The 15,495-nt window shown below is 52.7% G+C and overlaps 1 protein-coding gene across 1 annotated transcript in view; it reads left to right on the top strand.

Annotated features, from left to right (window-relative positions):
- Positions 1-1,915: 1,915 nt before the first annotated feature.
- The window catches only part of PTPRN2 (protein tyrosine phosphatase receptor type N2), a 684,054-nt gene continuing 670,474 nt past the window's right edge, over positions 1,916-15,495 (top strand). Inside the window, 4 exon segments of the mRNA XM_068550211.1 lie at positions 1,916-2,005; positions 2,007-2,420; positions 2,422-2,491; positions 2,494-2,601. Coding sequence (XP_068406312.1) covers positions 1,916-2,005; positions 2,007-2,420; positions 2,422-2,491; positions 2,494-2,601 — 682 coding nt within the window.

The following is a 15,495-nucleotide window of genomic DNA, read 5'->3' as shown; positions in this document are numbered from 1 at the left end:
CTCTTTATTTTCAAAAGTGATACTGGGGACTTCCCTGGTGGTGCGGTGGTTAAGAATCCACCTGCCAATGCAGGGGACACGGGTTCGATCCCTGGTTGGGGAAGATCCCACACGCTGTGGAGCAACTAAGCCCGTGCGCCACAACTACTGAGCCTGTGCACTAAAGCCCGCAAGCCACAACTGCTGATCCCATGTGCCACAACTACTGAAGCCCGCATGCCTAGAGCCCATGCTCTGCAACAAGAGAAGCCACTGCAATGAGAAGCCCACGCACCGCAGCGAAGAGTAGCCCCCGCTCTCCGCAGCTAGAGAGAAAGCCCGAGTGCAGTAACGAAGACCCAACGCAGCCAAAAAAAAAAGAATGACTATTTTTCACAAATATACATAATCTTATTTTGAAAATTTCTTGAGTATCTGAACATCTCTTCTGGCCTCATCAGCACCCAAAGTTGATGTTTTGTGCATTTCTAGGAAGCAGATTCCATTTCTTGTTCCCCACCCCATTTCTCTGGGTTGGCATAAAAAGCCAGTGAAATACAAAGGACTGTTGATTATCCGATGACTAATTCCTATCAACTATTTTTATAAAAGTGGGACGAGGGAAGGGAATACATTTCTACATTATAAGCATCAGATTTTCTTGCTACTATTCATTATGCGTCACTCTAACCTCCAGAATGACACTTTATAAAATTCAGATTCTCATTCTAAGAACATTTCAAAATGAGTGAATGACTAGTCTTCAGCTTAGAAAATGTCAGGAAGTGAGGTTTGCTTATTCAGTTGGAGTAAAATGTAAATCACTCAGAAAATATAAACTCACATGTGGGGGCTTCCTCTACTGGCACCAATCAGTGGGCTGAATGACCCATACCATGCTCTCATCTTCATTTAGAAACCACCATTTTCATGTCCGCTTAATTGCTTTCTACTGAAGACCAAGTCTAAAGCTATTTCAATGCCAAAGATTCCAGAGGGAGTTCTGTGTCCATTAGTGGTGGACTGAGGCGTTTGACTAACCCACTAGAACACAAGAGAATCTGGGCAAGGGGTAGGAGATAGAAAAAGAATCAGAGTGAAGAGTTAGGGGTGGAACTCTAGGAGAAGACGGATCAGAGCATCAGCCAGTTCTGGGGAGGGCTCCCTGCTTCCCAGGCAGGGGTCCTTGGAGTGTCTCTGAGGTGCCGTTTGGGGCTGGGGCCCCAGTGGGCTGTGGACAAGAAGCGGATCAATGGAGACAGGACAGGCCTCGCAGGGACAGAGGTCCAGCTGCGAACCATCTCATCCTGGCTAGATAAGGCTCTCGGGGCCCTCAGTCCTTAGTCACCAGACAGAAGCAAGAACCAGGCTTCTCTGGAGGAAGACGACATCCTTAGAGGTTAGAGGTAGCGCCACAGTTCACATCTGTGCCCAGGACTAAACAAAACGACAGTCCACCCTTGAATGGCATGGGTTTGAACTGTGTGAATCCACTTACGTGTGGGTTTTTTTCGATTAATACGTTACACTACAATCTGTGGTTGTTTGAATCGATGGATGAGGAACCACAGATACAGAGGCCCAAACTTGGGACTTGAGCATCCGTGGATTTTGGTATCCATGGTGGGTCTTGGAACCAATTCCCCATGGATACCAAGGGGCAGTGGTACATTTTGAGGAAAATTCAGATATTTATCCTTTGTCAGGTTTCTCTATTCTCATTATGAACAAAGAGTGTCGATTTTCCTCTGAACTATACTGTCAGCCATGTAGAAAAACGTCTTACCGCTGCAGTGAACTGAGCATGTACTGTGTGCCAGGCCCTATACTGGGCACTGGACGTGCAAAGACAAACAAGTCAGTGTATCCCTGCCCTCCAGAACCTTCCCTGCCTTCCCGAACTCTTAACCACACCAGGTTCAACCAAAATGCTGAGATGCTGAGCTTGGCAGCAAAGAGAGGGTTTATTTGCGAGGCAGGCCTCTCCGAAGGCAAGGGGCTCGGGGCTATCTATGGGATAAGAAATAAAGAAGGAGGGCGGTCCGAGGCCTGGGAAGCATGGAGAGGGTGGGGAAAGGTGCTTGGGAAAAGGTGCGGGAATCGTAGTTCGGCGCAGGGGTAACTGGGCTACAGGCCTCTGCACGTTCAAAAGGTCACTGAGCGGACACTCGTGCAGGCCCAGTTGGAGGGTTGGTGGTCCTATCCTGTCTCAACCAGCTCAGCTCAAACTAGGCGCAGCTGATTCCAAGTTACTGGAAAACAACTCAGGCAAACATCTTATTGTTTAGCCTACGTGCTGCTTGGAGGACACGCAGATCTTAAAACGACCTGGATTAGTGAAGGCGGGTGAAATGGATCTGACTAATTACCCATGGTTTCAGAGCTTTCCCTGTTGCCAGAACCTCTCCTGCCCTCCAGAACCTTCTCTGCCCTCCAGAATCTTCCCTGCCTCCAGAAGATCACCAGGGCCTCTTTCCTGTAAATTCCTAGTGCTTGTCGTATAACGGAATTTTATTAAGTTAATTCACTTAATAACTGGAGAATTTTCCATGCCGCATACACGTCGTTGGTTTGGGAAGTCCTTATCTGGAAAGGGCTTTCCACGTGAGAAGACCTTCATGTGTAAGTACTACATTTTTTTATTCCATGGATATTTATTTTGTTGTGTTTCCTAATTCTTGCCAGGAAAGGGAAGTAGCACTTGCGAAGTTGACGTTTACCTTTTGGGACCCTGAAGAAATAGATGTTTCCCATGTTTCTCATTAGCTGTGCTGACGAACGTGGGCCTTACTAAAAAACAACAACATGCCAAAACAAACAAAAATCCCAAACCCTGCAACAGGTAGAATAAAAGAAGTGAAAGAGGGACCCGTTTAGAACCTGAAGACTCTGCAGGCGGAGTGTCAGGTCCAGCTTGAAAACACACCTTGCAGAACGCTTTTGTACAAACGTGGTGGCCCCAGGGCGGGCGTTTGGAAAGGCAGGGCTCCTGTGTCCTGGCCTTCCTCCCCACCTCCTCGTCCTTCATGGCCTCTGTGATTTGTTGTCTGGGTCCTTTGGGGCTTTGCACGGGGTAGCTGCTGGGGTGAGAGAAGAAAACTCTTCTGTAAATCCTTAACGGAGGCGCCGTCCCTAAAAAGATACAAACGTCTCAGCTTCTGTGCTATGAATTGTCTCCTTAGCCACGAACTACCTGACCTCAGTCTAGCAGTTTATAAAGTGTTCCGTGTATCAGCACTGAGTGGCTAAAAGGTGACCCATCCTCTTTAGGTGCCTCTGCTGACCGGCGTTGAGTTCAGGGGCCTGTAAGGGTATTCTCTATTTCTCTGCTCTGTGCTCTGCGTGGCTTGTGTCGGGAATTGACCTTCGGCTTCTCTGGGCTGTGTCCTAAATTAACAGCGAGGAAAAACTGAAAGTGAAGTGTTTGTGGAAAGGAAACGAGAGTGAGAAGGAAGGGCTCTTGTCTAGATTTGCACGCTTGGTGGTGTCGGCAGGGGTGTGAGCGCTCAGTTGTCCTGTCCTGACCGCACAGACCCACGTGGGATGCTCGGCGAGTCGTGACCTTGTGGTCCCAGGCCCAGGCTGTGAGTGGACGGCGTCTGAACCTGCGGTAGAGGTGTGGCCCGGAGTTGCGAGCTTCCTCCCTTTGACGGCTCTGGTTTGGCTCAGAGGCTGCCCCTGTTTCTGGTATGTGGCGCTCCAGGTCTTGGGGCAGCACCCCTGTGATAAGACCTGGTGGAGCAGCCCGGGTCCTGAGACCTGAAGACAGTGAAGCCAGAGAGGGAGGCGCGGGGGTCAGGGCAGACCCGGGCCTCCTGCTTTATGAGTGAAATGCCCTGGAAATTGGGCTTATATCACACACTGCTTGCAGCTCTGGGGCAGGAAGGCAGCATTACTCTGAGCAGAGGCTTCCTGATCTTTTGAAGCGGGCTTTTCGCCTCGCTCTTGTCCTGGCCTTCCCCGTTTGCGGGCCTGGTGCTCTGTATTTTCTGGCAGGGGTGAGGTGCAAGGTGGCATTGGCGGGCTTAGAATTCAGACTGACCGTGTGTGCTTGCTGCTGGAAGGCAGGGGGACAGCAGCGTGGTTTTGGCCAGCGGGAAGGACGGCCAGCGCCCGAGGGGCTTCACAGACGGTGCGGCCACCACGGTACGGTCTCTTGGTCTCTTGAGAGGACACCTCGTCTGTAGCAAGGACGGTGGATGCATCCGCATCAAGCGGGCCTCTCCTAGTCCTCCTCCTGCCGGACAGGGTGATTCTGCTTCTTCTGTCATTGTGAACAGACAGGCACGTTCTCTGCGGGCAGCGAGCTTAGGTGGATGCACACACACACACCATTCAGTGTTCCCAGCCTTAGCAAACCGCCCTCGCCTGGCTCCCTGGCTTCTGCCCGGCTCCCTGGCTTCTGCCCCAACTCACAGTGATGAATGTCACGCCAGGTCCCTGAGTGTCAGGACGGCGGGGCTGGGTGCGCCCTCCGTTTTGTGAAGGCCCAAACTTGATTTCTTTCCAGGCTGCTCAGTGATGATCCAGGTCTTGGAAGTCAGTCCACACTCCGATACGAAGCCCGAGTGATAGCCCGAAACCTTGAGAGGACGGGGGACGTGCGCCCCGGGAGTGACTGGCGTGGATCATTTCCCCTGGGCCGCCCCGAGGACCGGGTCTGAGCCCCTGGTGAGGGCGGGGCAGACCTGACGTCCCTGGTGCCAAAGGGGCGACGAGTGACTCGTTTCCATCAGGTCAGATCTATTCACTGGGAGAGACTGAAAAAAGTGTATTATGTTCTCTCTCTTTTTGTTGTTAGTGATTTTTCTTTTAAGAAGTGATTGTGATAGCAGGTGGTAGGGTTTTTTTCTATACGCATTTAAAATTGGAACTGTAAAGATCTGGCAACTTTGTATCAGTTCCCCAAATTTGAAAAAAATGGTTACTAGTTTGCAGGATTAAAAGAATACACACGGCTATTTTAAGGAATGTTTATTTTTTTCCATTTCAGTTTTATTGAGATACAGCTGACACACAGCACTGTGTAGGTTTAAGGTGTGCAGCGTAATGACTTGACTTACGTGTACTGTGAAATGATTACAGCAAGTTTAGTTAACATCCATCATATAGATAACAAAAAGAAAAAAGAAAAAGATGTTTTTTTTTCCTGTGATGAGAACTTTTAAGATCTACTCTCTCAACAACTTTCAAATACACCACACAGCAGGGCTCCCTAAGGTCACTGCGTTGAGGCAGTATTTCTGTGAAGTGTGACAGGTGAATGATCTGCTCCAGAAGCATTTGTTTAGGTATTTGTGGTAAGTATCCCAAATTGTGCAGTGTAAGTCAGGCATATGACTGACACCAATATTTGGAGACCTCCCTTCCCTGCATATTCCCTCGGTATGTTGGAAAAAGGAAATCTAGACTAAAAGTTGTTTTTTCTCCCAGACCGAGGACCCCAGAAGGAGTTATTTAATGTCCCTATCATCATTAAATTATCTGTGAGTAACAGAAAAAAAGTAAGGGGTTTCATGATATTATGAGTGACCAAATTATCTACTTTCTCTGGACCTCAGTTTCCCTGTTCATATACATGTAATAAGGAAGTTGAACTAGATATATTTATAGGTATACAATTTATAAACACTAGTTTTTGATAAGTAAAGAGAGTCACCGCCCTCTGCACGTGTCTTAGTGGCAGTCGTGGGCATAGCTGGCAGCGTGCGGGTCAGCTCTGTGTCCAGGATGACCTGCATACCCACCCTGCACATCTGGGCTGGGGCGAGGCGCCTGGTCCTGGGCCGGGACCTTTCCCGAGCCTCCCCTTCCCCGAGAGCCCCCATGACTCTGCTCCTCCTCCTCGGAGCACTTTCAGCACGAAGCGCCCGCCCGCCTCTCGCCTCCATCCTGGAGGCTGTCCTTCCTCCAGAACTTTCATCGGTTAATCAACTTGGACGTTGGGTTGCCGGCTTTGCGGGAGCGGGCCAGGCCGCTCAGCACAGGGCAGGAACGTGTGCGTGTGTCAGATAATGAGCGAGCCTGGAGGTCTGGAGGGCACTCACGGAGCTTCAGCCCTGACATTTTACGTCGCCATAATGAAAAGCCTTCCTAAAATAAATGCTGCCTGGGTAATGTCTGATCTATTCTGTTTGGAGGGGGGAAATGCAATCGCAGGCACAGTGGCCTCAGCCAGCCCGTTTGTCACAGTGACAGGACAGCCTGGCGAGAGCTCAGGAATCTTCAGGCCTAGAAAAGATGGGAATAAACACCATAAATATCCAGGGAAGCACAGGGCAAGATACATTTTCATTCATTCAGTTGGATGAAGGCCATTTGGGTTCCGTTAATTTTTGATCGCTGCCATGGTTTTAGTGTTTGCTAACGGACCGGCCACGAACAGGACTGTCTGGTAACCGGCGAAGACCAGGGGAGCTCTGCCCTCCTCCCACCCGGAGAAAACCATGAGGATGCAAATCCTTTTCTCCTTTGGAGACGTTTGAAGGAAGGAAACCCAGAAGCTCAGAAAGGACCCCAGTTTCGCTAGTCCAGGGCCCCACACCTCTGAAGGTCACCAGCACAGGGATCAGGTGTCCTGGGGTTAAAGGTCGGGGCTGCGCGTGCCGGGCGACTGGCTGGGGCTCGAGAAAGGGAGGCAGGCCATGGGGCCACGCGCTGACCTGGAGAGGGCTCTGCAGCGTCACGGGTGACCCTCTGTCTGATGTTCTCGTCTTGAAGGCTTGAGGAGCTAGCAGGACCTTCTGACGGCTGTGGTTGATCTTCAGTGTCTTCAGAACGGTTTATGATCTCAGGGAGAGGTTTTCAAGAGGAGGAAATGGCTCAGACGAAGGAAACTTCTTAGGGGATGGTGCTGTGGTGGATGCCTGGGTTGCGGTCGCGTGAGGGGGAGGCCCTTAACACCTCCGTGCCTCAGTCCGCTGTCCTGTAAGCGGGACTTTGCGGTGAGGCAGGAGTCGGATTGTTCCTGTTTATTGTGTGGAGTCCTGACGTGACAGAGCGGCGTCGGGACCCCCAGCGCCAGGTGTCTGCTCCCAGGGGCTCCACTTGGACTCTCGGCCGAGGCCGGGGAAGTCTGGCGTCCAGTTAGGGGCCCTCCCCACGCTGGGCTTCCAAGGGAAGCTGCACTTCTGTGGACATGGCCACTTAGTGCCGGGCCCGGCGGAGCCCGATGGCCCGTGGGGTGGAGATGACCGGTTGGGTGGGGGGTGGCTCTCGGCCGTCTGCAAAGCTCCCCTTCCAGATGGCTGTATTTGAAAGTTGCTTATTTAGCTGTTTTGACAATCTATGTCATGTAGCCGCAAATGTTGCCTGTATGAACTGCGTATTTGCAGGTAAAAGTTAACCATCTAAAAGTTAACCCTCGCTACATGTACAGTCAGATCCCGTTCCTCAGACCGGATGCAGCGTGGGCCACCTTCTGTCCTGGGAACCTCATGGTTTTTAGAAAGGGGGAGCCTCAAGCCTGTTTGGTCAGGCCTTGCCTCTCTCCCCATGATACGGGGTTCCAAGCCCTGCACAGCCCCGGGGCTGCGGCATACAGGACGGGGCTTGGACCTGGGTCTCCCTGTGGTTTCTCCCGGATGCAGATCCCATGGAGAAGCAAGCACTCGCACACAGGCACGATGTGGGCCCCGCTTGCCCCATGGCGCAGTTCTTCTCGGGTTTGCACATGCTTCTTCTTGCTCCAGCAAGACCCTCGTTCTCCTTCATGTTCCTGGCTGATTTAGGTCATGGAGCCTTTCCTGGGGCTAAAGGATTGGCGGCCTGCTGGCTGAGCTGGTGCTCTCCGGGCCTTACCTGCCCTATAAATAAACATGTGCCAGGTGAAGCTAAAGCAAAAGGGTTCTAAACGGAGATGGGGGACACAGTGGGAGGTGAGGGGATCAGGGCAGGTGCCCCCAGGGGTGCTCAGCTGGGATGGGGCGGGGCAGGAGCCTGGCAGCCACACACAGCCTGGCTCCCTGCTGACGTGCCGCCCTGGGCTTGGGTGCTGCTCATGTTCTTGTTCGGTCTCCACGCCTCACACAGCACTGGGGTGACTGGCGGGGGCATGGGGTGCCCCGCCCTCATGCCCTCTTGGTGGGAGTAGAGTTGCTTCAGCTTTTGCAGTGATGTTTGTGCAAGGATCTTCACTGCTGCATTTTTCTGTTACAAAAGGATACTAGAGGGACTTCCCTGGTGGTACAGTGATTAAGAATCCGCCTGCCAATGCAGGAGACACGGGTTCGAGCCCTGGTCCCGGAAGATCTCACATGCCGCAGAGCAGCTAAGCCCGTGCGCCACAACTACTGAGCCTGCGCTCTAGAACCCACGAGCCACAACTACTGAGCCCTCCTGCCACAACTACTGAAGCCCACGCGCCTAGAGCCCGTGCTCCACAACGAAGAGGAGCCACCGCGATGAGAAGCCCACGCACTGCAAGGAAGAGTAGCCCCCGCTCGCCGCAACTAGAGAAAGCCCGCGTGCAGCAACAAAGACTCAACGCAGCCAAAAAAAAATAAATTAATTAAAAAAAGAAAAGGATACTAGAAACAACTTACTTTTTCTTAATAAGAGACTGGTTAAATGCATGCTGTATTCATACCACAGAATCTGCAGCTGTTGGAAAGAATGAGGTGGAAGAGTCTTTGGAGCTTTGGCGAATGATACTTGGAGTAACAATTAGCTCCCATGGAGAGCTTGCTGTGTGCCTGGCACTGCTCTGCCCTTTATCCTGGTCATCTTGTTTAGTCCTCGCAACGGCCCTGTGATGGAGGAGCTATTCTGATGCACGTTTCATAGACACACTCAGGCACTGTGGCTTCGGGCCCGAGTTCTTAACCATGATAGTAAATAGCCAGTGTAAAGCACGATCCCATTGGCAGGTTTTAAATATATATACATATGGCCTGTAAATAGAAAAGACTGTTCATTAAAAAATAGGAATCTTATGAAAGATGTCACCATCTTTTCAAAGCTTATTGGGGGATGAGATGAAGGGAGGTGAGACTGGGCCCGTAGAGTCCCCCAGGGCCTTGGGCCCCCCTCTCCTTTCCCTGCCACACTTGGGCCTGCTTCAGGCCATGGGGCTCACAGAAGGGGTGTGGCCCAAGCCGACAAGGATGCCCAAATGTTGGAGACAGGAACGCACGTCCGGTGCTCCTGTGCAAGCCGCCGGGAGCAGCTGAATGCTGTGTGTGATTAGCTCCATTTGGGAGAGGCGTTCGTTGTAATCAAGTTGTATTTCCAAGGGTTTGCAGCCCAGTTGTTTTTCCAGCTTGCACCAGCTGGGTGTTGGCACTGCCTCACCCAAACTTCAGATTATGAAACATCACGGCCAATTTGCAAACTGCTATAAGAGTAAGCCTTGCATTTCATTATGCTTTTGGTTCTTCCTGATGCACCCTGTGTCTGTTATGTTTGAATCCTTCCTGTGTTGAACTTCAAGAAAAGGGCATCAGTGAATAGTTAATGCTGGATGATCAGTGATTCTGCCTTTTCCAAGAGGCCACTTCAGGATACCGCCCCCTCCCCGCCGCCACCCCCAGGACTTTAGCTGTGAGTTTGCAGTTGTGCCTTGGTGGCAGGGATTTCAGCTCTTGGGTCACCTCATGCTGGGGGCGCCTTCTTCCTTGCCTGCATGAGGCAGAGGGGGCTCTCTCTGCGTGAGGGTTTGGCCATGGTGGGCAGTTCCTCTGCAGCCAGGAGGACCACTCCCTGCCCCAGGGAACAACTGCTATGGGAAATACCGAGCTACCAGTGTCTCCAAACCAAGCTTGGGTCCGCTCACCAGACGCGAAGCAAAGCCAGTCTACTGACGTGAGGTTGTAGTGAAGGGAAATACAGTGTTTACTGCAGGGCCAAGCATGGAGGACAGGCAGCTCATGCTCAGAAGACCCAAACTCCCTGATGGCTTTCAGGGAAGGGTTTTAAAGACAAGGTAAGAGAGAGGGTCTCAGGGTGTGTGATCAGCTCGTGCACAATGCTCTGATTGGTTGGTGTTTTGGGAATCTCAGTCATCAACCCTCTGGTTCTAACTGGTCTGGGGTCTATGGGCTGGTGGTCAGCAGTTAACTTCTTCCACCTGGTGGGAGTTTCCGTATCTGCAGAACAGCTCAAGGATATGGCTCAGGACATTATCTATAGCCCTTGGGAAGGAACTGAAGGTCCTTGACTTTGTTTTATGGCTGAACTCTTATTTTGTCTTGCTTGACTGTTTTTCTTTGTTTCTGCACTTTCTCATTTTTCTGATTAAATTTGCTCTTTGGAACTTGGGGAGGGCCTAGGTGGCTAAACCTTTTTTATAAACGAGGTGGGGGACACAAGGGGGGTGGTCTGTCCCCAGGAAGGCCCCTCAGGGTCCTGCTTGGTCTCACCAGCCTCTGCCATCCACTGATGCTGACACAGATCAGGGAGACATCCTGTGCTTTTGAAGGACATGGTACTCAGTATAAAGAAGGCTTTTTATGTCTTTGGTTTGGTATTTAGTTAATCTGCTCCATCCACATATGTGATTTTGAGCTGGGTCCCATCACGTTCTGGCACGGGCCCTCTGCAGCGTTCATCACGTCGTCGATCCTGAACTCCTGCTGCAGGCCTTCCAGCCCCGTGTAACCGGTGGGGTTGGCGGTACAACAGAAGACGCGCTTCATGAATTATTGAGCCGGTGGTAACTGAAGAGCTTCCCTCTCACGGTGTCTGTCAGCACACTGTCCTTCCTCAGGCCTCCTGCGCAAGTGCCAGCACGTGCGGGGAGGATCGGAGGTGCTGCTGTTAGCGCTAAACGACGGTTTATACGGGAAACTTTACCCCAGCGCTGGCTTTGTCTGTGGGAGGTGGAGGGGTGTCCTAATGCAGACAGGCCCTGGGTGCGGCTGTGTTGACTCGGATTTTGTTTGCTGCTGTTGTTGTCAATTTCACGATCACTTCTGGCGCGAAGGGAAGGTGGAGCCAGGCTCTGCGCCCCTCGCCCCACCTCAGAAGACGGGCACTGGAGGTCTCGCGAGCCCCGTAGAAGACTCGTGTCCGTTGGCCTCTCTGCTGACGCCCTCGGCACTAGATTTGTGGTCGCAGGTCTCACCCTGTGGAAACGTGTCTATGGAGACTTCTGTCTGTGGGCGTCCTTCAGGCTCCTTTCTCAGTGACCAGGCTTACCCAAACCGTGGAGTTCCAGCCGAGCATGGGCAGCGGGGAAACCAGTGTGATTTCAGGCGTGGCATGTTCGCCCCAGGGATATCTGCCTCTTAAGCAGCGTCTTGTCTCACACAGGTTCTCAAACTGAGATGTGATTGAGTCACGGGGGATGTGTTAGAATGCGGCTGCAGGTTTGGACCCTCTGGGGCCACACTTAGAAAGTGAGGTCTGAATCACCATTGAAGCAATGGGCTAAGCAAGGAACCCCATGTTGCTTGGGGATCAGGAGAAAGTTTGCTTTAAAAGAGAGAAATGAAAATAACACTAAAACTTGCTGGACCACTTGGTCTTTTCTTTAAAAAGTCTGGTGTGCTCAAATAAAACACACACATATTGGAGGTTGCCCACGGTCAGCAGAAGCAGATGTTTCCCCATCTCACAAAGGGCTGAGAGCCCCTCCCCAAACAGCTGTCAGGGGCTCATTATCTCTCAGACCTGAGGCGCTTTGCTTTTCTGTAGCAGTAGGTGTTGCAAATTGGTAATTTTGAAAAATACCCTGAAGTGTTAATCAGAACTGCTACATTGTTCCTTTTGGAACCATTGCAGTGTTCTGGCTTCAGGGAACTATGGCAAAGTTTGACACGTGCGTGCCCTGATCCTCATAATCTTTCTGAATTTTTGAGATGTATTGACTTGGTCAAGTTTACAAGGGGGGGAATTAGTAAAACTAAAACCCAGGGCTCCTGACCCCCAGACCTGAGCCTTTCACCATTCAGCTCCCGTTCATGGAACGCCTATGTGTGCGGGGATTTTACTGACAAGTGTCAGTGAGCCTTCTTGACGTGGATGAAGGGAAGCGTTGAGCGGAAGTTGGGCAGCTGCACATGAGTCCTTCAGGGCGGGGCGCTCCTGGGAGCGAGCGACGCCGTCACCAGTGGTCTCACTGCGATTGGGCAGCAGTGGTATGGCCAGGACCCATGGTTTTGTTCACTTGCTCCAAGGCCAGGTCTGTTGGGCTTCAAAGGTCCACTGTTTCATTTAGCACTTCCTTGACAACAGCGTCCGGGAACAAACCCCGGGGAAGTCACGGCACCTGCCAGAGGCCACGCAGGGCCCGAGAGGCAGGGCGGCACACTTGCTGGGGTGTGGCCTGGGACCTGGGGTCAGGGTCACCTGGTGCCACAGGGGCCTCTGTGGGGGACCCCGGGTGCAGAGGGGCAGGAGTGGGAGCAGCCCGTGTCTAGGGTAGAGCGAGGACGGCCTCCTTTTTAGTCACCACCATCGCCCATGTTCTCATGGGAATCCCCGTAGCCGGTGGGCTCCATGTGGACGTGGATGAGTAGTGGCGGGCCTTCCTCCTGGCCTGCACGGCGAGCGTCCAAGCAGGGCTGTGTCTGCGGGGCACTGGGCAGGGACGGGCTGCCCAGCCCCTCCCGGTCTTAAATTTGGCTCAGTGCTGTTGCCGTAACTGATACCAGGCCCGTGTTTTGTGCCCTCTGGGTTTCCTTCCCTTGGAGTCTATAGATCTGTTGGCCTTCGTGAATCTGCTGCCCTTGCATTATTTACGGAGGAACTGGATCCACAGAGAAAACTCCTGGGGGAGGAGCGACAAGTGTTGGTCGTGGGTCTCTCCCTTCCGAGAGCACACACGAGGTAAACGGACATTTTTATTCAGGGACCGTGGCTTTCCCAGGGGGTCGATTCGCCTTTACGTTTATTGCTGCAGACGGTGCGTGGAGCCAAGTACAGCCCTTGACAAGTGTCTGCAAAACACTGTGGACGGGGCAGGGCTGTGGGTAGACTTATGGTTGACGGCTCTGAAGGTGGACAGAGAACGTAGGGTGCAGCGTTGGGGTGAACTCGGTGCTCCCAGAACTCTGCATTAAGGGTCCTCCATTTCCAAGGTGAATCGGCTGTCTGACCCATTAGAAGACCGCTCTGAGGGGCTTGGGTCTTCCAGAAAAGGAAGCAAAAATAAACCAATAGGAAGAAAGTCAACTTTGCCTGCACAGAAGTGAATGCCGTGGGGTGGCTGCTGTGCGGTGAGCAGGACGGGGGACTCTGAGGCCCACGGAGGGGAGAGCAGGCGGTTCTGTGAATTTCCGGGCTGCTTAGCGGCCTGCCCGCCTGCACTGGCTTGGTGGCCTTGCCCTGGGGGAGGTGGGCTCTGGACACGCCTGGGCTGCTCTCCCGCTCAGCCAGTGACCACCCACTGCACATGCGTCCTGGGGAGTGATGGTGTGACCAAGTGGCCGCGACGGTGGGAGACCCACAGGAGCGCTTCTCAAGCCCACACCCTCCCGGCTGCTGGCACAGGGGGGCACTGGTGGGGGGGTGACAGGTGGGGCTTCCATGCAAGGTCGTTCTGGCCAGTCTCCTTCCTCCGCATTGGCCCTCTGAGCACCTCAGAGATAATTCATTTCTCCCGGGACAGAGGCTGCCTCTGTCCAATGAGCACGTGCTTTCAGAGAGTGACACTTGGAGGGCAGCCAGCTGGACTCCTCCAGGGGTATTTACATGTTGCTGGCGGCGATTTGTTAAAAGGTCCAAAGCTGTGCTCAAAGCTTGTGCTGCAGGAACCCCCATCTCCGATGCAGGTGGGAATCTCAAGATGCTGGAATGTTCTCTGTATGTGGAACTGAAGCCAAGTCCTCTGTGCCTCTCACCCAAGAGGGTGCAGTCAATGGCCGAGAGTCCTTTTTGCTTTCTCGCTCCAGGAGGACACACCCAGTCCCCAGATTCCTCATTTCTTGTCACTGTGCCCTGTTGGCATCTCAAGAGTCTCCCTAGAACATGACACAGGCTGGCCTGAGCCTCTGGCCGTGTTGCTGTCCAGTTTGTTGTGGGCTCTCCCTGGGTGATGGTGAGGCGCTCAGGCTTGGCTCTCCTGACCTACTGGACGTTACGGTAGGACCAGGAATTCCTACAAGAGTGAGTGGGTGACATGCGCCTTGGAAGTCTACATATCTGAGTCTCAGTTTCCTCAGATGTGAAACGGGCAGCGCAGCGCCTACCCCATAGGGCTGGGAGGAGTACATGAAATAACGTGGAGGACCTCGAGCACGGATGGCACTCAGTGGGCTCAATCTATCACCGTCCTCTCACTCCGCAAGCTGGTCGGCTGGAGCTCAGTTGCCAGCTGCTCGGGGTCAGACATTTTGGCAAAGGCCCAGAGTGCAGATGTTCCAATTAAAATGTAAATGCTTTGCTAACAGAGGTGACACAGTTATGTCTTAATTTTAAAGTAAGTGCTGAGTTTCCTGGCAGACAAAGCAAAAACAAAAACTCATCAGATCACGCGATTTATATTCGCTGATCAAAGGAAGCTTCGCAAAGAAATTGAATGTGCACCTTTGTTTTGGCAAAGGCCCCACCCCCGGCGTGGGAATCGCCTTTGAGCCTCTCTCGGGAAAGAGTTCACTGAAGTGACCTCAGGTCAGAGCTGGGCCCTGAGGGGGAGAAGTGCATCCAGCTGCACAGAGAAGGGCAGAGAGGGCGCCAGAGGGCCAGGTCCAGCATCACCGTCCCGCTCCTGCGTCTAGCGGAGCTTGCCTGGCTCAGGTGTGTGTGGGCGTCTGACCAGGCTTGGTCTCCAGCTGTAATTACTGCTGAATTATGTCTTGTAAAATCTGAGGGTCTTAAAGGAGAAGGGGGCATGATGAGATCCGGAGGGGACAGCGGTCGGGAGCAGCAGAGAATTCACTGGTCGCTTGCTCCGTGACTGCGGCTCCTTGCTTCGCCTCAAGGGGTCTTGTGTTGCGTCTGCACCACTCCAGTAGCTGGTGCAAAGGCTCAGGAAGCAGTCCCCTGGCGATGTTTCGAGATGGCACTAATTTGAGGCCCCACAGACGCCTCTCTGGGACGGAAGGTGACCGTGTCAGTCCTGGGAAGGGTGTAGGGAAGAGGAGGAAATGACACATGAATTTTACTTGGAAGGAGGGTTTACGTAGGAACGAGGGGTTTTCTGGGCTTTGCGTGTGTTCTGAGCAGTTATTTTGGAGGGTAGAGTTTGATGGAAGCACCGACATGGCCAGTGGCTGCACCCCACCCGCCCCCTCTTCGGACCTTCGTCGGCTCCACCTGGCGTTGCCTCGGTGTTGCCAGGAGCCCGGAAAGGCTGGCAGTGGAACGATGCGGGCACCACCTGCTCCTAGCACCTTCTGGAAGCATCCTCATGTGGGTCCCCGTGATGTGACAAAGGCCAGGCAGGAAACAGGATGGTGGTTCCCCAAAAAGCCAGATGTTTTTACGTGTCTAACTGCCCCTCGATGTTACTCAGCTGGGTAGAGGGTTAGGTACTGAGATTTGGGGAGGTAAACTATTCCTATTTGCTTTTCTAAAGGGGTGGTGGTGAGATAAGTTAAAAAAACATGTTAAGTAAAATCTTAGAAAAAGAGGGAA

This window comes from Eschrichtius robustus, chromosome 8 (assembly GCF_028021215.1).
Source record: "Eschrichtius robustus isolate mEscRob2 chromosome 8, mEscRob2.pri, whole genome shotgun sequence".
Classification (NCBI taxonomy): Eukaryota; Metazoa; Chordata; class Mammalia; order Artiodactyla; family Eschrichtiidae; genus Eschrichtius; species Eschrichtius robustus.
This window is presented reverse-complemented; position numbering and strand designations above follow the sequence as displayed.